Genomic DNA, 27,267 nt, shown 5'->3' on the forward strand with positions numbered 1-27,267 from the left:
TAAAAAATAATCTTAAAATAACTTAAAATTATAATACTAAATCAAGGAGTCTGTTAATATTTGTTATTGTTTAAAAAGAAGTTTTTCTAGAGAGATTGGATTATATTTATTTCTTAATTATTATTATGTATCTTTGTTATAAAGTCTGTAATCTGACATATTTATAAATAAATAGTTTATATATCAACAGTTGATATGAAAACCATTATATACCGAAATACATATGTACAACCAAAAAACAACGTAAACATGATCAACTCATTTCGAAATACAAAGCAGAGCTTGTACTGTAACCAGTCATTTAATTATATAATTTAATACACTAACTGAAGAGAGAAATAAAGGAGATCGGTAGATTTCGTACCGCTTAAAATTGGTGTTGTTTCGTTACAGAATTTGTACCACTTATTAAGGGGACTAAGTCACTTATTTTTATTTGGGAGTATTATTTTTAGAAGTCCGGATTAATTAATAATTAAGGTAGAAAGATTATATGTATAAATTAACAAATTATATATCAACAGCTGATATTTATTGAAAGCTTTTTATACCGAAATGTATTTGTACAATTTAAACATGATCATCTTCGAAAAACAAAGTAAGGCTTGTACTGTAACCAGTCATCTATACTAATATAATAATGCTGAAGAGTTTGTTTGTTTGTTTGATTGTTTGTTTGTTTGTTTGTTTGTTTGTTTGTTTGAACGCGCTAATCTCAGGAACTACTGGTCCGATTTGAAAAATTCTTTCAGTGTTAGATAGCCCATTTATCGAGGAAGGTTATAGGCTATATAACATCACGCTACGGTCATAAGGAGCGGAGTAGCAACGAAAAATGTTACAAAAACGGGGAAAATTTTGACCCATTCTCTTAGGTGACGCAAGCGAAGTTGCGCGGGTCAGCTAGTTTAATTATATAATTATTACAGTATCTGAAGAGAGAAATAAATTTGAAAATAATTTGCGTAAGAACAAATCAAATTATAACTTTTTTACGGCATAAAGGGCACAAAAAATAATAGATTTTCTAAAAGACTAGAATATTTGGTATAGGTACAAATTAAAATGCTTGTCAGAGAAATAATTATTATGTTTCTTACTGAGATCACTCATGAAAGAGATCTGTAGAAATATACTATTGTAAGTAAATAGGAACTATTAATTATTTATAGAAAATTACAATAATTGCAACAATAGGTGTAATAAATTAGTTTTTACATTAATTAATTATGAAATTACGTTTTAACATGTCTGCTACGAGTACCTAACTATTACATCGTGATCACAAAAAAAAACGTTTTTTAAGTGAATATACCTCAACAATTACTGAATTAGGTCGGAGTTTTTTCATATTTCCAATTTAAATGCTAGAGAGAGTGATTACGGAACAAACAAAGAAAGTAGAAAAATTAAAATACCTTTGTGTTCGTATAATACTAATTGTGCCAAGTGCCAAATAGTTAAACATTTCTTCATATTTATGAATTAGTAATAAGATGTAGCAGACGTATTAGGTAATATTATTTTATTATTTATAACAACACTATTTAAGAGCTTATTTTTCCACTGACAGATAACCTTCGATTTAAGATGAGGTGATTTAACCAGTACTACTGCTGGGCAAAGATCTCCTTAGAGCTCAAAAATTACGAGTTAGAAATATTCTACATTGTAGAAGTGCAGTGTAAAATTTTAAAATCCTTTCAAGCACAGTTTTAAACCATTCCTAGTCATGAACAATTTTCATCACGATGAAAAGGCATTAAAACATCGAAACATTTTATTAGACACTCAGTTGACACCAACGAAAATATGACATAGTGACGTCACTTAGTCGTATTTCTATATTTATTATATGTTTTTGACAATTCATAAAGAGTAGCTGATTTGACTGGTAGGCAACTACATTGATCAACAATAAATTAACCCTTTAAAGTGTTTTGTTTCTTTCACTCCTTAGCGAAATAAAAAAAAAGAAAACATATTATGGTAGCTTTATAACTAAAATAGGTTTATAGTGTGTTTATGAATAAGAGGGTAAATCTCTAATTGACTCTTAAGATTATCTGTCAATGAAAATATCAGTTTTAAATCACATACACATCGTTTTAACCTAGTATTCTATATAACTCGTATCTACGCGGACATCTTGGCGGCGGCGGCGGCTGCGACGGCGGCTGCCTTCTTCTTCACAGCGAGGGCCGTGCGCTGCTTCGCTTGAATCTTCATCTTCTGACTTTTAGATAGCTTTCGTTGCTTCTTTTGTTCGTTGTTGGCTGTGAAAGATTATTGGAAGTTAGTCGATTTTGGTAATAGAATTGTTTTTTAAATGGTAGGCATGTATTACAGTGATTAAGACCTTTGCCATAGAATTTCTCTGAGTTCGCCTTCGAAGATTTAATTATGTTAATATTTAAATAGATTTTTCTTGTTTTGTGATTTTAGGAATTATAAAAGTCCAACCTTAACAAAAATTTACAAAATCTAGGTATTTATTACATGTATCTAAATTCAGACTACTATTTTGAGAATGTAACGTAATAAAGGGTACGAACTATAAATAACTGTAAACTTGGGTAAAATATACAAGTGACGGAATCAAATAACGGACAAATTAATGGATTACATATATTTATTTAAATGCTGCTCTGCTCTTTACTGCATTACTGCATTATGACTGAGTACAAAGGGATAATTTTTCGTTATTTTTATCAAATGACATCTATAGTCAAAATTAGTTTATAATCTTTAATAGGTACTCTATAAAACTCAGTTTATAGTGTTTAAATACTAACCTGCATTAAGCACTTGTCTGTTGTTGGCTGTGCGCGCGAGGTCACCGAGCGTGTTCGCGAGCGCTGTGCCGAGCCGCGAGCATTCTGTTCGCGTGGCGATTGTCGCTCGGAGCGCCAGTGTTGCTAGTCTGTTGGTAGAAATGGTAAAATGACTACCAAAATACAAATATTTTTTAATATCCCATCCCATTCCCATCCCCATCCCATTCCCATCCCCATCTCATTCCCATCCCATTCCCATCCCATCCTCATCCCATTCCATTCCCATCCCCATCCCCATCCCATCCCCATTCCCATTCCCATTCCCATTCCCATCCCCATCCCATTCCCATCCCATTCCCATCCCCATCCCCATCCCATTCCCATTCCCATTCCCATTCCCATTCCCATTCCCATCCCATTCCATTCCATTCCATTCCATTCCCATCCCATTCCCATCCCATTCCCATCCCATTCCCATCCCATTCCATTCCATTCCCTTCCCATCCCATTCCCATCCCATTCCCATCCTATTCCCATCCCATTCCCATCCCATTCCCATCCCATTCCATTCCATTCCATTCCCATCCCATTCCCATTCCCATCCCCATCCCATTCCCATTCCCATTCCCATTCCCATTCCCATTCCCATCCCATTCCCATCCCATTCCCATCCCATTCCCATTCCCATTCCCATCCCATTCCATTCCATTCCCATCCCATTCCCATTCCCATTCCCATTCCCATTCCCATTCCCATCCCATTCCCATCCCATCCCCATCCCATTCCCATCCCATTCCATTCCATTCCCATCCCATTCCCATCCCATTCCATTCCATTCCATTCCCATCCCCATCCCATTCCCATTCCCATTCCCATTCCCATTCCCATTCCCATTCCCATTCCCATTCCCATCCCATTCCCATTCCCATTCCCATTCCCATCCCATTCCATTCCATTCCCATCCCATTCCCATCCCATTCCCATCCCCATCCCATTCCCATCCCATTCCCATCCCATTCCATTCCATTCCATTCCCTTCCCATCCCATCCCATTCCCATACCCATTCCAATTCCCATTCCCATTCCCATTCCCATTCCCATTCCCATTCCCATTCCCATTCCCATTCCCATTCCCATACCCATTCCCAGTCACAAAGACAGCTATAATATCATTGTTTTATGGTACTCACCTGCCAGCTAAGTCCTGCTGGTCGGCGTCCAGGTCGCAAGGCACGGAGGTAGCGTTCTTGCCCTTCAGCGGCATCTGCCAACGAGTCTGGGTGATAATATGGTTATATGTAACTTAAACTAACTTTGTCAAAAATAGACTAACAATAAGATCTGTGCGCCCATTCCATCGGGATCAGTTGCCTTACTCCCGAGTCCCGACAGCATAATAATATACCAACCTAACCTTTCTTCCAACTATGTTGGAATCGGCTTCCAGTCTCACCGGATGCAGCTGAATACCAGTGTTTTACATGGAGCGACTGTCTATCCGGCCTCCATAACCCGGTTACCTGGGTTATAATATAACACTTATGGGCTTACTCCAGACAGTAATGAGACATCGAACAAATGTCAAATCTTAGTTTAAAAATTCTTACTAGCGCGTGATTGAACGGTACTTAACGTATGTAAGTATTCATAGATTCACGCAACGCACTATAATAATTCCAAAATTGGAGTAAACATGATGTTGCCATTTCTAAAAATAGTTGTCCTTTTGATAGTAATCCTACTAATACTATAAATGCGAAAGTTTGTGAGTATGTATGGATGTTTGTTACTCTTTCACGAAAAGACTACTGAATTGATTACGATAAAATTTGGTATACAGGTAGCTCAAGACTCAGAATAACACGGCTACTTTTTAACCCGGAGTTTCCGAGGGATCGGGAACCCCGGGATATACGGGAAGGGTTTCGACGCGGACGTAGTCGCGGGTGGCGTCTAGTAATCTATAATTCTACACTAATGTCTAAATCAAAGTGTCTGTTTGTAAGGCAATCTCAAAAATGATTTAACCGATTCTAAACGCTGTTTCACTAATAGAAAAGCATTCTACCAACTATGTTGGAGTCGGCTTCCAGTCTCACCGGATGCAACTGAATACCTGTGCTTTACATGCAGCGACTGACTATCGGACCTCGTCAACACAGTAACCCTTTGGTAAGACTGGTTGTCAAACTTGACAGGATGACAGGGCGGGACCCACAATTCAACGTGCCTTCCGAAGTATGGAGAAACTCGATATGTATAAGATGGTCACCCATCCACAGATAACCTCAGCAAGCGTAGCTTAACCTCAGAGATCGATCCGCGCGGCTGTTGTTAACTAAGCCACGAGATATAATTCGAAAGTTTGTACCTAAGTTAGTAGTATCTTCACTACTCTTTAACGAAAAAAACTACTGGACGGAGTTTTACGAAATTTGGTACTCTGATAGCTTAAAACCTGGATTAACATATAGGATAGTTTTTACCTCAGGTAATAGCTACACGCGGACGAAGTCGCGGGCTCCAGCTAGTTATATTATAAAGCAGGTGTCTTCTAATATTTGTCACAAGAAGATTATTCCTACTCATGAGCTGCAATTTGTTATTTATATAACGGAATCAGTTCATTGCTGACGTCATGTATGTAATACATGAATGTTTGTAAATAAATCCGCTATGTTTATATGAAACTCGTGACTGGAGGGTATTTGTGTACTTAAATAAATAAATTAATCTCACTGCTGGGCAAGGGTCTCATCCCGTAATGAAAGAGGGGTTAAGCATTTTTGTGTACTTAAATAAATAAAGGCTCATTACTGTCCCACTGCTGGGCAAGGGTCTCCTCCCGTAATGAGAGAGGTTAGGCCTTGAGTCCACCACGCTAGCCAAGTGCGGGTTGGGTATTAAAATGATATAATTTTGCTACGTTGAGATCATATCTTTTATGTCTTGCAAAAAGAACAGGAGCTACTCGTAACCGGCGGTCCTGTATGACAACATGTATGTATGTGAATGAAGCAAGGGAAGTTTGTAAGGATCGTACCAAGTGACGTTCTCTGCTGATTTTTATGTATGTCGAAAAACCGCTTAATTGAAGTGGGAGTGGGCTGGCCATGTTTCGCGCATGCATCCGGAGAGATGGGCGAGGCTGGTGACAGAGTGGACACCACACGATGGTCATCTTTGTTGAGGCCGACCACGACGAAGGTGGCACGATGATTTAACGGCATTTGCGGGTCCATCGTAGCGGAGCTTGGCACAGGACAGACAGATTTGGAAGGAAAGAGGGGAGGCCTTTGCCCAGCAGTGGGACATATAAGTGGCTAATAAAAAATAAAAAAAAAGTTATTTACCTTGTAGGTCTGAGGGCAGATCCCGAAGAGGTATCTTTCCAGCGTCTGTTTGAACTCATCAGCAAACACTAGCGCTGCTCCTTCATGCACCTGCGAATATAATAAAATTACTAAAGTTAGGAATATTGGTAGTTAATACTAAGTATTTTCAGCATCAATTTATGTATTTTTAAATAAGATGGAAGTGAGAGAGAGAGAGAGGTACGATTAAAAATCTATCGATATCCAAACTAAATACTTATTTTAAATACAATAATAGGGTAGTTGACTACCAGTCAAATCAGCTACTCTTTATGAAATGCCTAAAACACATTTTAGTATAGAAATATGAAATAGTGACGTCACAGTGTCTTATTTTCGTTAGTATCAAATGAGTGTCTAATAAAATGTTTCAGTCTGTAATAATTACAATTTCAAATTTTTTACGAAAAAATCTACATCGTCTGAGCATTTAAGATTAACCTTTTACGAGTTACGAGTTTAATAATTTTTCTTTACCTTATCTAGAAAATTTGTTCTTCAATTCAAAAGAGACATGAACCTATTTTCTAACTACTTATTTCAGCCTGTAGTTCAAAAAGTCCCGATGACGTAAGAAACCAATTAACAACTGTACTTTAAAGAAAAATCATTACGAAATCACCCTCTTTCAGTAATTGTATAAACAAAGACCACCAACTAAGACATTTGGCGGATGCCCATCGTAAAACAATCAAATAGAAATATAAGTTTGCCAAAACACATTGAAAAAAACGACTTCCTGCACTTTGAAGAGAGGAATTTACTAAAATTAATATTGAAAAACGGGTTAAGTGGTAGTCGGAAATGCGAACGGAGGATTCCGTACTAATATTATTAAAAAAACCACGCTGAAAAATCACGTTTGTTAGAGCCCTACTTAGAAACATATTTATTTTACTCCGTAGTTCTTGAAAATGTCAAATGCGTAGTACTTACTCTTTAACAGTAGTCCTGTATGACAACATGTATGGATGTGAATGAAACAAAAAAATTGGGATCATGAAGTGGTTTTCTTGAACTTTGCCTACCAAGAAAAAGGCGTGTTTTTATATACGTATGTTTTTAGTATTTGTTGTTGTAGCAGCAACAGAAATAGATTATCTGTAAAAATTGGAACTATCTGACTATCACGGTTTAAGATACAGCCAGGATATCATGACATGTATCTCAGATGACAGCCACTATGCTTTACATTGTTTTCTCCCTTAGATTACAGTGATTGACACGTTACGTCAAAGCAGCAATGTACTGAAGTGACCATCAATTTGACGTACTATTTGTCAACTGATATACGTGATACTATCAGTCACAATCAGCGGAGTCTTAGTAAAAAGGCGTATTTTGATACGGAACTCTAAAACTGAAAATGTCTAAAACACGCTAAAACAAAGATGTAAGCTTTAAAACAACAGTTTTTAAATTCTCGGCGCCGTTTTAAAAGCTTATTGTTTGAACGTGATAATAGGAAAACAATCAGTTCTTTTGATCTTGAAATAACTAGTTTATTTGTATTACGGAAGTCCGGCGCCGTGGATATTAGAGTTGCCAATTAGAAAATGTTGTTTTACTAATTTCTGCTGGCAAAAATACCCACGCTTTTTTAAAATATCGCGGTTTGTACACATAATACTAAATGGGTCTTAAACGCAATGAGAATTTTAAGATTACGATAAGTGCTTATACCTTTTTCTATATTTTTATTTTTTTACTTAGGGAATGTATAAAATTGCATCCCTTACGCCCGGGGGAGCGCAGGGGTATGTAGGGCTCTCTTGACCAGAAGGGCTACGCTAAGGTGTTGCCTCCTCGCCGCTTAGTCCCGAGGCAGGAGGCAGGCATCCGCAGCCACGACGGCCGAAGGCCCCTGCAGCGTGGACCCGTCCACAGTATGGGACGACACCCCGACACACGGGTGCTGTACCCCCATATGCCCCTTTTGCGAGTACCTATACCATATTTGTACCAACAATCGTGGTCACAGGCTGACTGTCAGAATTTTCACGAGTTTAAGATCCATTTTTATAAATTTTGATCTTGCAATTTTGTACTAATAAGTTGCCTACAAAAAAAACAAAATTCAGCACATCTATATACTAATATACTAAATACTAATATTATAAAGCTGAAGAGTTTGTTTGTTTGTTTGTTTGAACGCGCTAATCTCAGGAACTCCTGGTCCGATTTGAAAAGTTCTTTCAGTGTTAGATAGCCCATTTATCGAGGAAGGTTATAGGCTATATAACATCACGCTACGGTCATTAGGAGCGAAGAAGCAACGAAAAATGTTATAAAAACGGGGAACATTTTTACCAATTCTCTTAGGTGACGCAAGCGAAGTTGCGCGGGTCAGCTAGTGTTTTAATAAAGGAAAACCTTGAGGAGCTTTGGAGATCCGTTTAGCAACTTCATACATATTAACTTAGTATCGCTTAGATTTTCCTCCAGCTGCATCATGTAGAGATTTTTTTCTCAAACAAAAACTTTTTAACTCGTAATGAGGTTGTAAATTATACGTTTATATTCGCAAACATTTCATACGATTACCAACGATGTTTATTTATGTTGAAGACTTCGTGATTTCAGTTTGTAATGGAGAATATTATGCGTAATTCGTAAATTTAGCTTTCATGTTTTTCTTTATATCGTCGTATGGTTAGTGGTCAACCTAGTGTCAAAGTGAAAGATCTCCAAACCCATCCCAATGACCAATTGTGGACTCTATATAGGCATAGCCGTTTCCTCATTCCGGGAGGAGATATTTGCCCAGCAGTGAGACAGTAATGGGTTAAATGAAATTAATTTACTGTCCTCCAAGAAATACACCGTATTTATACATATGTGCTTTCACGCCTTATTCCCATAGGGGTAGACTAAAACCAAAGAACGTCACTTGGTACGATCCTTACAAACTTCCCTTGCTTCATTCACATACATACATGTTGTCATACAGGACCTTCGATTACGAATACTACGCACGTATCCTCATATCGCTTAAAAACCGATATTTATTGATGAACTACCATTTGACCTTAATTCAAATCGTTTCCGAAGGCTTCAAAGTTGGCAGCCGTAGCTATTTCGATTACCGGAACACTTTAAAACGATCTACTGAAATACCTATATGCGGTCACCCATTTATAACTCGGCTTACCAAGGATAGCTTCATAAGCCGTTAGAGCATTTACACTTTAGTAATAAGTATTTTCAGCGCGTGTAAAACAATATAGGCACTACCAAATAACTTCTTCTTATCGTATGGTTAGTGGTCAACCTAGTGTCAAAGTTGTTCAAGCCGCACGAAAGGTTTAACGTGGCTTAACGACTGTTATCTTAATTGACAACAACCGGGACCGACTTTTTACGTGTCCTTCGAAGCACGGTGACGCCCAGTTCAAATACCACTAGGCGGTCACCCATCTATCAAATGACCGCGCCAAAGTTTGCTTAACTCGCAGATCGTTTACCGGCTAGTGAGCGCATCATAATGAACGATGTTTAGGTTCGCTTGTAAAGTATTGCAGGACGCGACGTCGAGGACTATTGCGCTTCGATCACTCGATTGTTACAACACTCAACCGAGAGTCCTCTGCACTGTGTCTACGTTCAGTTTGATAACACCTGCTTGTGTTCAAGTTGTTTGGTGATACTTATATTATATTTACATAAATTATCTTTTAAACAGGCTGACATTACATAGATATACACTCAGTTTGAGCTGAGCGTCTTCAAGTTTCAAGTCGCGGTGGTTGTGTAATATAACAGTCGTTAAGTCATGTCAAATCCCTTCAGACGGCTTGAACAATTTTGACTTACAATACGATGATTTAAAACAAATAAATAACGACATGATGCAATTAAAATGATAAATTAATTTTCTATTGTTTAAAAACATTCATTTCGCGGTTTGAAGAACGTTAAACATTAAAACAATGTTTTAAGTGTCATTAAAATACATGTTTCTAAATCTTTAATCACCACTCTAGAAGTGTTAATAGTTTTTATAATATAAAAACAATATCAAAAATAATATCCACGAAATGTAGGAGAAGATATGACAAACAGGTGGCATCATTTTTTTACTTTTTTTTACGCGGGAATAGTAGTGAAGCCAAAGCAATCAAAAGTAATGAGCATATTTTTTCTGTTATAACTATTTCTGTTCTCCAAAAAATTTTCAAATGTTGTATAGGTACATACATACATACATACGTAGTAATACGTACATAATAATAAATAAATAAATATTATTGGATAACTCACACACGGTTATTTGATATCAAACTAAGCAGAGCTTGTACTATGGTAACCAAATAACTGATAAACATACTTATATACTTCTAAATACATACTTATATAGATACATTAACATCCAGGCTCAGAACAAATACTCGTGCTCATCACACAAAGATTTGTCCCGGGTGGGATTCGAACCCACCACACGCGGCGCTACGGTTGTTGCGGCGAGGTGACCGCTTAAACCACTGCGCCAAACGTGCAGTTATATAAATACACTAGCTTTTACCCGCAACTTCGTCCGCCACTTGAATTTTCTCATGGGAATGCGTAAATTTCCCGGGGTAAAAAGTAGCCTATGTCCTTTCTCGGGTATCAAAATATCTCCATATCAAATTTCATGCAAATTGGTTCAGTAAACTACTGGCGTGATTGAGGAATGGATTAGCACTGCCCGGTTAAAACAGTTATTTTGCAAAAAAAAAACGTTTACACATAAACCTTCCTCTTAAATCACCCTATGTATTAAAAACCGCATCAAAATCCGTTGCGTAGTTTTAAAGATCTAAGCATACATACATACAGACAAAGAGACAGACGCGGGAAGCGACTGTGCTTTATATTATGTAGTGATATATAATATCACGCCTTTTTTCCATAGGGGTAGACAGAGATTAAAGAACGTCACTTGGTACGATCCTTACAAACTTCCCTTGCTTCATTCACATACATACATGTTGTCATACAGGACCGCCGGTTACGAGTACTACGCACCTGATCTCTTTCAAGACATTGCCGAACATTGTATAAATAACTAGCTGACCCGCGCAACTTCGCTTGCGTCACTATAGAGAGAATGGATCAAAATTTTCCCTGATTTTGTAACATTTTTTATTACTACTCTGCTTCTATTATATAGCCTATAGCCTTCCTCGATAAATGGACTGTCTAACACTGAAATAATTTTTCAAATCGGATCAGTAATTCCTGAGATAAGCGCGTTCAAACAAACAAACAAACAAACAAACAAACAAACAAACAAACAAACAAACTCTTCAGCATAGCAGCAGCAATATTAGTATAGATTTGAAAATGTCTCATTATGCAACATTTGCGTAAAACATTTGTCATAAATTTAAAAATTTGTTTTTTATTTTGAGTGTTGAAAATATTGTAATTTGTCATCCGTGTGTAAATGCGTAGCGTAGAGCGTAAATGTGAAAAGTCTTTCATTATTATTATTTATTTTATTGTCTTACTAGCTACTGGCCGTGTATTCGTCCGGATAAAAATATTTTTCGCGGTAAAATGTGTTAATACAGGTTATAAACTATCGCTGTTCACAAAATTTGATTAAAATACGTCTAAATAGTTTTTTCGTGAAAGAGTACACCTCGGTTTCTCATGTACATTTAGCGGTAGTTTATCTATTCAATAGCGCTTTTTATATATGAGTTTAACCTCAGAAACCGGAGGTAACAAACATCCATACATATTCACAAACTTTCGCATTTATAATATTATATTACGATTTATAAGTAACTAGCTGACCCGCGCAACTTCGCTTGCGTCACATAAGAGATAATGGCTCATAATTTATTACTGGTACTCAGCTCCTATTTGTTGTAGCGTAATGATATATAGCTTATAGCCTTCCTCGTTAAATGGGCTATCTAACACTGAAATATTTTTCAAATCGGACCAATGGTTCCTGAGATTAGCGCAAACAAACAAACTCTTCAGCTTTATAATATTAGTATAGATTTGTTTATGCTTTGCACACTGTTGGTTAAAATAATAAACAGATCTGTGAGTTATATTGGTGGTAAAGAATCATACTATTAGTCATCATTTCTGTTTTCGTAAAATAAACTAAGTCTATCAACGCGAGAAGCTCGTAGTTGATTAAAAAACATTTAAAAAAATCCTCTTTTTATTTATTTTTTTCGTTTTACTATTAGGTCGGGGAAAAGTCTTTTCGCATTATTAGTGTTAAAGTTGTTCAAGCCGCCCGAAGGCCTTTGACATCGCTTAACGACTGTTATCTTAATTGACAACAAACGGGACCGACTTTTTACGTGCCCTTCGAAGCACGGAGATGCCCAGTTCAAATGCCACTATGCGGTCACCCATCTATGGAATGACCGCGTCTAGGTTTGCTTACCCTACAGATCGTTTTATTCGTCTTTCGTCGTTTCTACTATTCGCCTCGAATAATAGACTATAATAAGTCTGGGTAAAGAACCTTAAAAAGAAGTGAAGTTACCTCAATCTTGTCCTTTTGGCGCCAATATCAAAAAGTACAATGCTCTCTCTATGAATGCAAAAAAAATTTCTTCATGCCAAATACGACATGTTTTGACAGGAACAGTTATTAATGAGTTTTTAAGAGATATACGTGCGTAATTCTCGTAACCGGCGGTCCTGTATGACAACATGTATGTATGTGAATGAAGCAAGGGAAGTTTGTAAGGATCGTACCAAGTGACGTTCTTTAGTCTCTGCCTACTCATTTAAGGGAAAAAGACATGATATTATGTATGTATCTAACACAATATAGGATTAAACATTTTTGCAATGAGAAATCTATTTAATGCAGTCAGAAGTTAATTATATTATTTTAAAAAAATAACGAAGGAGTTCAAAATTAATTTTAAAAAATGTACGCGCCATTTTTGCTAAACCTTGACAGTCTATATTAATTTTACGAACGTAGCAAAGGTATTATAATTCATACAGCCAATAGCGATAACCCGCCACTCGATAATTTTCAGACAAACGCTTTTCTTGGCTGTTATCCAATTCAGAAGTATTATATACGAGCGGCCGCCCGCGACTTCGTCCGCGTGGAAACCCTTCCCGTGTAAATCCCGATCCCTCGGGAACTCCGGGATAAAAAGCCTATGTGTTATTCTAGGTCTTCAGCTACCTACATACCAAATTTCATCGTAATCGGTTCAGTAGTATTTGCGTGAAAGAGTAACAAACAAACATACATACATACTCACAAACTTTCGCATTTATAATATTAGTAGGATATTTGTAATTGCTGCCTGTCTGTCTGTAAAGATATTTTTGATAATGTAAATTGAATGATTCGGTTTTGTTTGTGTTGATGATCTCATTATACATCGCCTTTTGCCCATAGATGTAGGCAGAGACAAAAGAACGTCACTTGGTGCGATCCTTACAAACTTCCCTTGCTTCATTCACATACATACATGTTATACAGTTAACATACAACAAACGTGTTTTTTTGCTTATTTTAGTAAGATCATAACTTTTTATTGGGTGGACAGATTTTGATGGTTTTTCATTTGTTTGAAATCTGATAGTTTCCATGTGGTCCCAGTAGTTATTGTTTTATTCTCAAAAATGCGTAGCTTAGTCTACTGGTAAACATCTGTCGAAATTAAACAGCTTTGAAGTAGTGTTTTTGTCAGAACTAGTCTACTTGGGTATTGTATTTACTTACTAGCTGACCCGCGCAACTTCGCTTGCGTTACCTAAGAGAATGAGTCAAATTTTTCCCCGTTTTTGTAACATTTTTCGTTGCTACTCCGCTCCTAATAACCGTAGCGTGATGTTATATAGCCTATAGCCTTCCTCGATAAATAGGCTATCTAACACTGAAAGATTTTTTCAAATCGGACCAGTAGTTCCTGAGATTAGCGCGTTCAAACAAACAAACAAACAAACAAACTCTTCAGCTTTATGATATTAGTATAGATTAATTACTAGCTGACCCGCGCTACTTCGCTTGCGTCACATTACAGAGAATGGAGAATTTTCCCCGTTTTTGTAACATTTTTTACTGGTACTCTGCTCCTCTTGGTCGTAGCGTGATGATATATAGCCTATAGCCTGGATCGATAAATGGAAGTGTTTTATATGTATTAAGTAAAATTTATAACGTTTGTGAAACGATGTTATGATACTTCAAAACAGTTTTAGTGTACATCTATTTTAACTTAGCCATAAATTAGACCATTTCTCGAATAGTAATAATGTTTACATTGTAATTTAATACTTTTAGAGTCAGTTTTACAGTATTTAATAAGTGCCAGATCTACTGAATAGAGATTTTTTATTCGTATCGTATAGTGGTCAACCTAGTGTCAAAGTTGTTCAAGCCGCCCAAAAGCCTTTGACATGGCTTAACGACAACAACCGGAACCAACTTTTTACGTGCCCTCCGAACCACGGAGAAGCCCAGCTCTAGTACCACTATGCGGTCACCCATCTATGAAATGACTGTGATTAGGGTTGCTTAACCCACTGATCGTTTACCGACTAATGAGCGTCTATTCCATACTATGTACTGTATCGCCAGTAACCGACATTTGACATCCGGCCACACGTCATATTACAATAAAGACATTTTCGATACACGTCAAAACATTGCAGACGACCTCATTACTCTTTTTTTATCTGTGGCGACCAAAAATAACACTGTTTACTTTTAAAACAACGATATTTTCACAAAAATCGTAGGCGTTGTTCAAAATACAGTAAATATTGAGATAATGAGACATTGTTTTGTTAATTTTGGCTACATTTCAAACTGTTTTGACGAGTCATTCTAGTGTTGTCAATGTTTTAGTTAACTGTCACACTTATCTTTGTTATAGACTTGAGAATTGGCGGGAATTCAATATGGCTGACAGTTGAAACGTAACAGAGTTTTAATGCCTTATTTTGGCAAGACAGTTACATAGTTTTAAGTATGTTACACTAGTTGCCGGCTTCACCTGGTTTAAATAGTTATTTTACAAAAAAAAAAACCTTTACCTACACATGAACCTTCCTCTTGAATCACACTATCTATTAAAAATCGCATCAAAATCCGTTGCGTAGTTTTGAATATTTAAGCATACATACATACAGACAGACATAGAGACAGACGCGGGAAACGACTTTGCTTTATACTATGTATTTAATATCACGCATGTTATGCCCAAAGGTGTAGGCAGAGGTGTATAAAATAATTTCGTCATTAACAATGTTAGTCCCATGTAATAGGGCAAGTCTGTCATATACCGGGGCAAGTTACCAAACTCTGAGCTACCATTGATAAATAACAATTGGTTTGACATAGGACTCAAACTTGAGATCTCTGCACGTTAGATCTCTGTGTAATTTTTTTTCGTTTATTTTTATCAGGCATCTTTTTTCCTGAATGAATTTGATCTTGAAACTATTGCCATTATAAAATTACATCGCCGTGACGTCATTCCTATATATTTTCAACTGTCAACGAGACTATTATCGACATCCCGTATTTAATTGAGTAATTGTGTCAAAATAATGACAGCCATTTTGTCAAACGATTTCCGTTTGCAAAACTGTTATGGCAAGATGCCCTGTGTTATGTCTTGCTTAGAATTTCATCATCGCTTAGCCTTTCTTCCAACTATGTTGGAGTCGGCTTCCAGTCTCACCGGATGCAGCTGGATACCAGTGTTTTATATGGAGCGACTGTCTATCTGACCTCCACAACATAGTTTAGTGCTTATAATTAACACGCGACTTCGTCCACTCGGAAGCCCTTCCCGTGTAAATCCAGATCCCCCGGAAACTCCGGGATAAAAAGTAACCTATGTGTTATTCTGGGTCTTCAGCTACCTATATACCAAATTTCATCGTAATCGCTTCCGTAGTATTTGCGTGAAAGAGTAACAAACATCCATACTCACAAACTTTCGCATTTATAATATTAGTAGGATACTATGCTAATTAGGTAAGAGTAGCTTGAGGAGCTCGTGGCTAAGTTACAGCCGGGAGGATCGATCTCTGAGGTTAAGCTACGCTTGCCGAGATTGTTTTGTGGATGGGTGACCATATTATGCGCTCCTTGTTTCTCTGTGTATCGGAAGGGACATTAAATTGACAAGGCTGTCATTTTCAAAGATCTTTGATAGTCATTACAGGAGTCAGAAGCTTAGACTGACAACCAGTCTTATCGAAGGGTATCGTGTTATAACCCAGGTAACTGTGTTGTGGAGGTCAGATAGACAGTCGCTGCATGTAAAATACTGGTATTCAGCTGCATTCGGTGAGACTGGAAGCTGACTCCAACATAGTTGGAAGATAGGCTAGGATGAAGATGTGACGCTTTAGGAAGGAAAATAATGGATCTTCTAGCACGCGCGGTCTTTCACGCGCGATTATTGTTTCATGCGCGATAGACTGTGTAAACGGGGCTATTAGCTTGCACCTCTAAGATAAGACCTACCTGTTACTAAGATATTTTCAGGACTTGGCATCAAAAGCAACCAGAAATAATAATTCTCTGACGTACATAAGTGATTCAGCAAGGAACTTTGCTCGCCTGGTGACAGATTGGAACATTTGAACAGCAATATACTTGAAAATTTATTGTTATTATTGTATAAGCCCTTGGGTGTAGAAATAATTTCGTTTTGAGTAAGCAAAATTGTGAAACTGGAATTCTGAATGCGGCTTGGTGGTGGGGGCGGCCATTTTAGATTTCTTATTATTTAGTATTGTTTTTTTTTACAGAATAATAAAGTTTAAGGTGATATAGCTCAATTAAGCGTCCAAGTAGTTCAAACCAAAAATTCGGTGAATTTGCGAAGATGGTTTAACTTTCCTATTGCATTAAAGGCTCAGTAAACAGATAATGCGGCCACCCATCTGAGGGGTGACCGTGACAAAGCTTGCTTTACGATTACGATTTACTATGTTATTATTGTCGGGTTTCTGAGGCACATTTAGCGGTAGTTTATCTATTCAAACTGTTTTTTTACATAAGTTTGATGGCTATTGAATAGATAAACTACCGCTAAATGTACCTCAGAAGCCGGGGGTATGTCAATCATAAGCGTTTCTCTCGTTTAAATTAAATAATTTCACTCATAAACCTGTCAATAGCTTACAAAACAAAACATGAAAATATTTGAATATCACTCTCGCCTTTGAAATAAAAATTAAGACCGACATCAAAAAGTTACGTTTTAATAAAAACTATTTTTATTGCGACATGATTTCCCGCTCATAATTTTAGCGCGTAAATGCTAGACTGTTGTTATTTCGTTCGGTAGTGAGTGAGTAATAGGCGGTATTTTCCGAACGTAATTAATTTAATTGTCATACCTGGCCTAACTTTCTTAATTTCACCTAACTTTTGATAAAGAGAGAGCTCGTGGCTTAGTTAACAACAGCCGCGCGGATCGATTTCTGAGGTTAAGCTACGCTTGCAGAGGTTGTTCTGACAACACAGAACAGAACAGTTCTGTAGATGAGCGGCTTACACATATTATTATCTAATTCGTCTGTTTTTCGGAAGGCACGTTAAATTGTGGGTCTCGGTTTTCGCTTTCAAAAATCTTTGACAGTCGTTACCAGTAGTCAGAAGCTTGAAAGTCTGACAACCAGTCTTACCGAAGGACCTCCACAGCCCAGATACCTGGGTTACTACCTCGCAGCTGAATACCAGGATTTCCCGGAGGTCCGATAGACAGTCGCTCCATGGAAAATACTGGTATTCAGCTGCATCCGGTGAGACTGGGAGCCGACTACAACATAGTTGGTATGAAGGATAGGCTGATGATGAGGCACCGTAATTAAAAGATAATTAGATAAATTCTAAGTCTCTCTTAATAGTGCAAACTTTTAAAATAATCCGGATTTCTCCAGTTTTAAGATGAGTAATGTTATGATTTCAGAACGTAAAAAACAAACAATTTCATTCGTCTAGGAATAAAATGAAAAGTAGCTTTCAGCTGTTGCATTAAAAAAGTGTATGAAAAACTTGTTTTGTCTTTGGTTTCCGCTTTGATTAATTTTAGACATAGACAATTTTATTTTCATGCAAATTGCAGTTATGTAAGTAGGTGATACAGTTGACGTTGTGTTCGCGGCTGGAGGTATACAACATTCAGAATGTATAACATCAGTGACTCGACTTATACAGCTGACGGTGACCTGTTTGATACTCTTTCAACTGTCGCGAGTTGTACACATAATGTTATACTGCCACGGGTTTTAAACGCAATTCAGAATAAAAGGTTTTTATTTTTACCTTATTTGTTTACCCGACGTTTCGATCGAATTGCATCGACCGTATTCACGGGCTGACTTACCCCCGGCTTCTGAAGAACATTTAAAGGTAGTTTATCAATTCAATAGCGTTTAAATGTATAAAAAACGCTTTTTATTCGCTAAATGTACTCAGAAACCGGAGGTCAGTCGCATTTAAAACCCGGTGCATTATAATATTATGTAAAGCTAGTTTATCATGTCCTCATCGCTTAGCCTTTCTTCCAAACTATGTTGGAGTCGGCTTCCAGTCTCACCGGATGCAGCTGAATACCAGTGTTTTACATGCAGTGACTGTCTATCTGACCTCCACAACACAGTTACCTGGGTTATAACACGATACCCTTCGGTAAGACTGATTGTCAGACTTTCAAGCTTCTGACTACTGTTAACGACTGTCAAAGATCTTCGAAATTGACAATAAAACATACTTTCCGAAACACGGAGGAACTTGGTATGTATGAGATGGGCACCCATCCACAGAACAACCTCAGCAAGTGTTAACTTCAAAGATCGATCCGCGCGGCTGTTGTTAACTAAGCCACGAGCTCCTCAGCTAGTTTACCATGTAAATACACATGATTCTTAATTATAATCTAGATAAATTGTGCATAACGTGCATGCCAAGACTCTCTACTAAGTTGTCGGACTATAGCTATCCATACTATCCATACTAATATTATAAATGCGAAAGTAACTCTGTCTGTCTGTCTGTCAGTCTGTCTGTCTGCTACTCAATCACGCCAAAACTACTGAACCAATTTGCATGAAATTTGGTATGGAGATACTTTGATACCCGAGAAAGAACATAGGCTATATATCATCACGCTACGACCAAAAGGAGCAGAGTACCAGTAAAAAATGTTACAAAAACGGGGAGAAATTTCACCCATTCTCTCTTATTGGACGCAAGCGAAGTTGCGCGGGTCAGCTAGTAGCTTTATATATTTATGTTTCATATTTTCATGATGCATTTACAATTTTACATTAATGTTTAATGCAGTTTTGAAATAAAACTCTCAGCCAGAGCTGAGAGTTTCAGTCATCAAGTAATTATACTGAAACATTCTTGCATTCAGAATGCAAGAATGTTTCAGTATAATTACTTGATGCTGAAAGATGAATGAAAATTTATATTGTTTATTTTATTAACTGTAGTAATGCAATGGTTTACGTCTGAAATTTATATCAAAGGTTTCGATTCTACTCGTGGCTTAGTTAACAACAGCCGCGCAGATCGATTTCTGAGGTTAAAATATGATAATTAAGTTAAGATTCTCTGAAAAGTAATTGGTGTGTTGCCTCGGGTCCGAACCGTCGACCACTTGTAAGTGCCAACTTACACCACTCGACTATCACTGCTCAAAATTGTAAAACTTAATCTTCTTCTTATTGTCGTATGGTTAGTGGTCAATCTAGTGTCAAAGTTGTTCAAGCCGAAGGCCTTTGACGTGGCTTAACGACTGTTATCTTAATTGACAACAACCGAGACCGACTTTTTACGTGCCCTTCGAAGCATGAAAACGCCCTTTCAAATATTTCTATGCGGTCAAACATCTGCGGAATGACCGCGCCAAGGTTTGCTATATTTTTGTTTTTTTTTATTACCCACGAAGCGACATTGCGCCACAGATTATTAATCCTGTCGTAAATAACGTCCAGAAACAATTTTATGGGAAAATTTATTGGCGATTAGCGTTGATTAATTCTGAACGCTGAAATATATATCATAATGTGTTGAATGTGATATTTAGCCTTGGGAACTAATAAATTTGGGTATTAAAGTAATTAGAAACGAAAGTGATTAGTTGTTGAAAGAAAATAGCTCGTGAAAAGTTTAAATAAAATGTAAGATAGCTCTTGATATCCTGAATTTCATGAAAATTAAGGGTTTCAGGAAAATAGTTTATATACCAGATATTAGTTACACATACATACATAAAAGCATGTATTTTTCCCATAAGGGTAGACAGATACCAGAGATTATGCATGGATTATGAGTTTAAATCCCGGGTAGGTAAGAAAAATATGGCTAAGTTATTATCATCTCCAATGATTGTCAGTAATTGCCCGAAAACGAAAACTTAGGTTTCAGTCTCCAGGACGTGAGTAAGAAGCCATCAAATCCTTGTCTGATCTGGAAAATTGCTAGGCTTATGCCCGGATTCTGAGTACATTTAGCGGTAGTTTATCTATTCAAACTGTCATGTGTATATAATCTTAAACGCTATTGAATAGATATACTACCGCTAAATGTAATTCAGAAACCGGGCGATAAAACTGATCACTGTGCTCGAATATCGGTCACCAGTTCATATTTAACGTATAAAATATAGCTCAAAGGCGTGAACCGATAAATTCTCAAATCTATTTATTATCAAAGTAAATATGTAACAGTCATTAGTTATTTTATATAAACGATGCTCTAAATTCCCGTCCACAACGCATTTAGACCGAGTTTACTAAAGTATTATTAATCAAATATTTCAGAAAGTATATGTAATTTAGTTAGAAGGTTAAATCGTGGGTCCCGGCTGTCATTTCATATTTAAAAAATACAACTCCCGCACTAATCATTGCTCTTGTGTCGCTGGGACTTTTACAAACATACAAACAACGGACACAAAGCTCAACCAGACCCGAAACATTTTTTTGTGGATCGCACAAATAATATAATTGTTCCGAGTGGGAATCGAACCCACGACCTCCTGACGCAATGGTAGTGGCGTGGTGACTTAACCACTGCGCCACGGAGGCAGTAAATTTCAATTTTCAAAGATCTTTGACAGTCGTTAACAGTAAGTAGTCAGAAGTTTGTAAGTCTGACAACCAGTCTCACCGAGGAGTATCGTGTTATGACCCAGGTAACTGTGTTGTGGAGGTCAGATAGACAGTAAATCTAAGATGACAATATATTATTGATAGAACATTAAAACATGCCGTTAGTGTGCCCACTTTAGAATTTACCCGATATTATTCATAAACACTTGCAAGAGTTTAATACATATATACAGTTACAGTAGTGTTTGATAAAAAATGGCTCCCAAAACCGCGTGTGTCACCGCGAACAGTCGTACAATAAATAAAAGCAGTATAAACAACGCTAATTTGAAAATCCAAATGCGAAAAGATTAATAGGTAGCTCTGTGAAGTGAAAATTTCACACAATTTCCTGTTTCATTTGACATTTATTTCGATTAGTGCATTTTGTCAAAACGGCCATTTTAAATGAGTCAGTTTTGAGGATACCGTAGCAAGATGTAAAAACGGGACCCTATTACTGAGACTTCACTGTCTGGCAATCAAAATCAAATCAATTATTCATTTAGGTCAAATATTGACACTTATGATAGTCGTTACAATTACTGAAACTGTCACTAGTTCGGAAAGAGGGTAGAGCCTTATGAGAAGAGCTGTCAGGAAACTCATGGCTAAGGCTGTATCTCATGAACCGTGATAGTTAGACAGTTGATATTTACACAGATTATGTGTTTCTGTTGCCGCTATAACAACATAACCTATACTAAAAACATACGCATACGGACGCATAAGATCACGCCTTTTTCCCAACGGGCGTAGGTAAAGACCAGAGATTTTTTTAACCCATTTCTGTCTCACTTTAGGGCAAGGGTCACCTCCCAAACGAGGGGGAGGAGATTAGGCCTTGTGTCCACCACGCTGGCCAAGTGCGGGATGGAAAATCAGACAATATATCAGAAATCTTTGATAGAACATTAAAACTTGCAGTTAGTTTGCCCACTTTAGACTTGAACCGGCATTATTTATAAACATTTCCAAGAGTTATATAAGTATTTAGCAACAGTCAAATAAATGCGTTTGATAAAAAATGGCTAAAAAAACCCCTGGAGACAATTTTGAAGTCGCGTGTCACCGCGGGCAGTCGTACACTAAATAAAAGCAGTTTAAACATAGCTAATTTGAAAATCTAAATGCGAAAAGATTAATAGGTAGCTCTGTGAAGTGAACATTTCACACTATTTCCTGTATCACTTGACATTTATTTCGATTTGTGCATTTTGGCGGCGAAACGGCCATTTTGAATGAGTCAGATTTGAGAATACCGTAGTCAGATGTAAAAACGGGAATCCTTACTGAGACTTCACTGTCTGGCAATCAAAATTAAATCATTTAGTCATTTAGGTCAAATATTGACACTTATGATAGTCGTTACAATTACTGAAACTGCCACTAGTTCGGAAAGGGGGTAGAGCCTTATGAGAAGAGCTGTCAAGAAACTCATGGCCAAGGCTGTATCTCATGAACCGTGATAGTTAGACAGTTGACATTTACACAGATTATGTATTTCTGTTGCCGCTATAACAACATATACTAAAAACAGTAAAAACACACGCATGCATAAGATCACGCCTTTCTCCAACGGGCGTAGGTAAAGACCTTGAGATTTTTAACCCATTTCTGTCCCACTTTAGAGCAAGGGTCTCCTCCCAAACGAAGGGGAGGAGGTTAGGCCTTGAGTCCACCACGCTGGCCAAGTGCAGGATGGAATATCTATACTAATATTATAAAGCTGAAGAGTTAGTTGTTTGTTTGTTTGAGCGCTTATCTCAGGAACTACTGGTCCGATTGGAAAAATTCTATATATCATCACGCTACGACCAATAGGAGCAGAGTACCAGGGAAAAATGTTACAAAAACGGGGAAAATTATGTCTTTCTTATGTGACGCAAGCGAAGTTGCGCGGGTCAGCTAGTAAATAATATTTGAAGGGGGCTCTCCGGGCTCTCATACAACAAACGTGTTATATAGTGCTTATTTAAGTTCGATATTGATAATAGCAACAAATAAACGCTTGAAATAATGGGTCTATCCCACTAGTCCCGTTGAGTTGTCCCGTGACGGGACAACTGGCACTATTTTGTCCCAGTTGTCCCGTGGCGGGACAAGTGACACTGTTTTAGTGCCAGTTGTCCCGTTGCAGAAAAATCACGGGACTAATGGGACAGACGGAAGGGTCAAAACAACTGGTTCCATTGAGTTGTTGTGTGAAAACAAGTACTTGGTACTTGCAGACGTTATACGTTGTGTTGTAGTACATTTTTACTTAATTTCTAGTAGATAAGTTGAAATTACATTAGGTACATGTTGAATTGACTTGAGTGCTTGAGGTGCTTCAAGGGCCTGTTAACAATATATTTTTAGTTTCCTTACATTATGTTTTTTCAGGTAGGGAATTTCGGATAAGCATTTTACATTTATGGTATGGAAAGTCATAGATATAGACACTCTTGTCAATTTAATTATAAAGTGAAAAGCTCAAATGGTAAAAAAAACTTCTTGTGAATTTAAAGTTTACATAGAGTAGCGTACAATTTATCATCTGCTATCTTACCGAAGTACCAAGTACCTGTTGTCACACAACAACTCAATGGAACCAGTTGTTTTGACCCTTCCGTCTGTCCCATTAGTCCCGTGATTTTTCTGCAACGGGACAACTGGCACCAAAACAGTGTCACTTGTCCCGCCGCGGGACAGCTGGGACAAAATAGTGCCAGTTGTCCCGTCACGGGACAACTCAACGGGACTAGTGGGATAGACCCGAAATAATCACAGATATAATTTGACTAACGAAAAAAGCTACGAAATGGCCGGTTTTATTTAGTTTTGCGTCACGCAAAGGAAAAAACTGTTACAGCCTAGACAAGATGGAGATCTGAGGATATGAAATGTCAAATAATTTTATTTTATTACTAAAAGTTAATGACCGATGAAAATTGTCTTGATTTATATAGAAAAAGCTTAAAATATGACGTGTGCTGATATTTTCTGGAAGGAAGGTGACAGGTGTGATAATTTCTATTAAATATTTTTAATGGCTGTTTTATTTTTAAATATCATGTTGCCTAGTGACTGGAAGATTATTATTTACTAGCTGACCCACGCAACTTCGCTTGCGTCACATAAGAGAGAATGGGTCAAAATTTTCCCCGTTATTGTAACATTTTTTACTGCTGCTCTGCTCCTATTGGTCGTAGCGTGATGATATATAGCCTATAGCCTTCCTCGATAAATGGGCTATCTAACACTGAAATAATTTTTCAAATCGGACCAGTAGTTCCCGAGATTAGCGCGTTCAAACAAACAAACAAACAAACAAACTCTTCAGCTTTATAATATTATATTAGTATAGATATTATGTTGCCTAGTGACTGGAAGATTATTATTAATTTTGAAACAAGTCACAGGCGGTCTTCTGCTTCTTATCGTATGGTTAGTGGTCAACCTAGTATTAAAGTCGTTTAAGCCGCCCGAAGGCCTTTGACGTGGCTTACCGACTGTTATATTAATTGTAACAATTTTTAATACCTAAATTTTAGTAAGTTCGTGGCTTAATTTTAAATTAAGTGTGCCTGAGCTCATTTAGTTGACTAGTATCATTACTTTTCTACTTAGAAATCGCAGTAGTGGAGTCGGATTTGAAACTTATCCCAGGTTTCTGAGGTCCATTTAGCGGTAGTTTATCTATTCAATAGGGTTTAAGCTCATATAAACGTGTCAGTTTGAATAGACAAACTACCGCTAAATGTGTCTCAGAATCCGGGCATTAGTTGATCGACTGAAAATGATAAAATTCTTATGCTTTAATGAGTAGCTATTAGGAAAAATGGGCTTCAGGAAACACCCTCTCTACGTAGAAAGCATCATTAAATACGATGTCAACGTGTTTCCAATAAAACCTAGCAACATTTTTAAAACTAAAATAAATCTATACCAATACAAATTTAAAACACTCAATACATTTAAATTCCTTCCCGTTAACACGACATTATACATACTTTATTTCTAAATACTTTTTAAATCTTATTTATTGATTGAAAGTACTTAGCGCATGTTAAAAATGGCGACTAGGCTGAACGACGAATGTCTAAAACCCGGTTTCTGAGGCACATATAGCGGTAGTTTATCTGTTCAATAGCGTTTTTTTATATAAGTTTAAACGGTAATGAATAGAACTGACGTTAAATGTACCTCAGAAACCGGGGGTTAGTCAATCTATAGACAATAAATTTGTTAATTACTTGAGTCAATTACCTGCCATTATAAATTATTTGTGGTCACTTTTATTGCAAGGCCTAAATATATTTTAACTGTATGTTTGTCACAGTGTTTAACACGGTCACCTCGCCGCAATAACCGTAGCGCCGCGTGTGGCGGGTTCGAATACTATTGTTTAATTGTTATAGACGGTAGTTTATCAATTCAAAAGCGTTTTTTTTATATGAGTTTTGACACTATTGAATAGATAAACTACGGCTAAATGTACCTAAGAAATAGGGGGTTAGCAGAGTTTCGCATTTATTATATTTTGATGAGATTTTAGCATTATTCCAAAACATTCTATGTTGTGGTCTATTTTAATAGAGACGAGGTTGAATTACTTTCATGTAGTTGATTCAGGCAAGGTTGAGTATTTCTTTCACCCAGGTTTCTGAGGTACATTTAGCGGTAGTTTATCTATTCAACAGCGTTTTCTTATGAGTTTTGACACTATAGAATAGATAAACTACCGGTAAATGTGCCTCAGAAACCGGGAGTCAATCGACTTCGTTATAAAGAATTTTACAGTACTCTATGAAAATACAAAAATATTTGTAAAAGTTATTTATATATTTACTGAATGCAGGAATAGATTATAAGGTCGTTTTGCAAACGTTGTAAGTATTATGGGTTCAATTCCCCGACGGGACAAATAAGGTGACTTTCAAATATATGTCAACTACGTTTTACATGTTTGTAAAAGTTTTCAGTAATTAGTTTATTATTTTATAGCAATAGAAGTCATTTCAGTATAATTTGGACAATTTTTATTTTAAATGGCAATAATTTATTTATCAAAATCAGTAAATAGGTAGGTATATATAAAAAAGATACCGAGGAATTGAAAACCTACCCTGTTTTTTTAAGTCGGTCAATTAATTAATTAATTTAAATTAATAGTATTATATTAATATAAGATCTGTCTACATATCTACATAAAAATTAATTACCGAAATGTATGTACGCGCATAACTTTTTAACAACTAAACTAAATGAGATTTTTTTTATATGTTTGTAACTGTCGGGACAACTGTTTGTATGGGATCGATGGGATTAAAATTCCCACGGGAAGTAAATCAACGAGATAAATTGTACTATACCCAAAATCGCAAGGGTTGTATGGGATCGATGGGATCAAAAATCCCACGGATAAATTGTACTATATCCGAAATCGTGCCTGTCAAAAAATAAATATAAAAAATAAATTACCTTTTTAGGAATCTTCACTTCAGCAGAATCATTAGTTTTATTCTCACTCAATTTAGCTCGACTTTCCACACAGATACATAACAAAAATAACAACACAGAAATTCTAAACGACTCCATGTTTTTTTACCGAAAAAAAAATCAACCGTCACAAAAAAAATCAAAATGTCATGTGCACTTTTTTTATCTGTATGCGTTTTGACGTTAAATTTGGCGGGAATGCCAAGTGTCAAGTATGGCCGACTCCAGGCGACTGGAAATTATTACACAGACTGCAAGACGCGGGTATTTTTAGAATTATCGATGGGGCGGTGGAGATTAGGAGGTCGGGAGTTATACGCGATCGAAATAAACTAAGGACTAGTAGATTGGCGCGGTTTCGCTTGTATGAAAATGTTGATTAAAATGTAGTCTAGGGTTTTTTTTGTCGCACTTCCCTTCCCTTAAGTCTTATCTTGGAAAGCAGCCATAGGTAATCGAACCGTTAAAATCAGGTGATAAATATTTAAGTCAATTTATAAAATATATAAAAAAATCAA

General features: G+C 36.9%; 1 protein-coding gene across 2 annotated transcripts; it reads right to left on the minus strand.

Moving 5' to 3' along the window:
* Window positions 1-51: 51 nt before the first annotated feature.
* Window positions 52-26,983, minus strand: LOC142985348 (uncharacterized). Of its 2 annotated transcripts, none has more exons than XM_076133461.1 (5): window positions 26,732-26,983; window positions 6,131-6,220; window positions 3,968-4,041; window positions 2,796-2,923; window positions 52-2,276 (listed from the first exon to the last, which is right to left on the minus strand). In XM_076133461.1, exons 1-5 carry the CDS (start codon window positions 26,846-26,848, stop codon window positions 2,137-2,139), a joined length of 549 nt encoding a protein of 182 aa, XP_075989576.1. In that variant the 5' UTR covers window positions 26,849-26,983; the 3' UTR covers window positions 52-2,136. The 2 variants fall into 2 exon arrangements, with proteins under 2 accessions (XP_075989576.1, XP_075989575.1); XM_076133460.1 differs by having other exon boundaries at window positions 3,968-4,053.
* Window positions 26,984-27,267: the final 284 nt, after the last annotated feature.

Source organism: Anticarsia gemmatalis, chromosome 29 (genome assembly GCF_050436995.1).
Source record: "Anticarsia gemmatalis isolate Benzon Research Colony breed Stoneville strain chromosome 29, ilAntGemm2 primary, whole genome shotgun sequence".
In the NCBI taxonomy this organism is placed as follows: domain Eukaryota; kingdom Metazoa; phylum Arthropoda; class Insecta; order Lepidoptera; family Erebidae; genus Anticarsia; species Anticarsia gemmatalis.

Excerpts from the sequence above, each read along its gene's own strand:
- LOC142985348 (XM_076133460.1), bottom strand. The coding sequence starts at position 26,848 with ATGGAGTCGTTTAGAATTTCTGTGTTGTTATTTTTGTTATGTATCTGT. Across the intron at positions 4,054-6,130 it reads TCTGCCCTCAGACCTACAAG|ACTCGTTGGCAGATGCCGCT; the intron begins GTAAATAACTTT and ends ATTATCACCCAG. Across the intron at positions 2,277-2,795 it reads CAGACAAGTGCTTAATGCAG|CCAACAACGAACAAAAGAAG; the intron begins GTTAGTATTTAA and ends AATCTTTCACAG.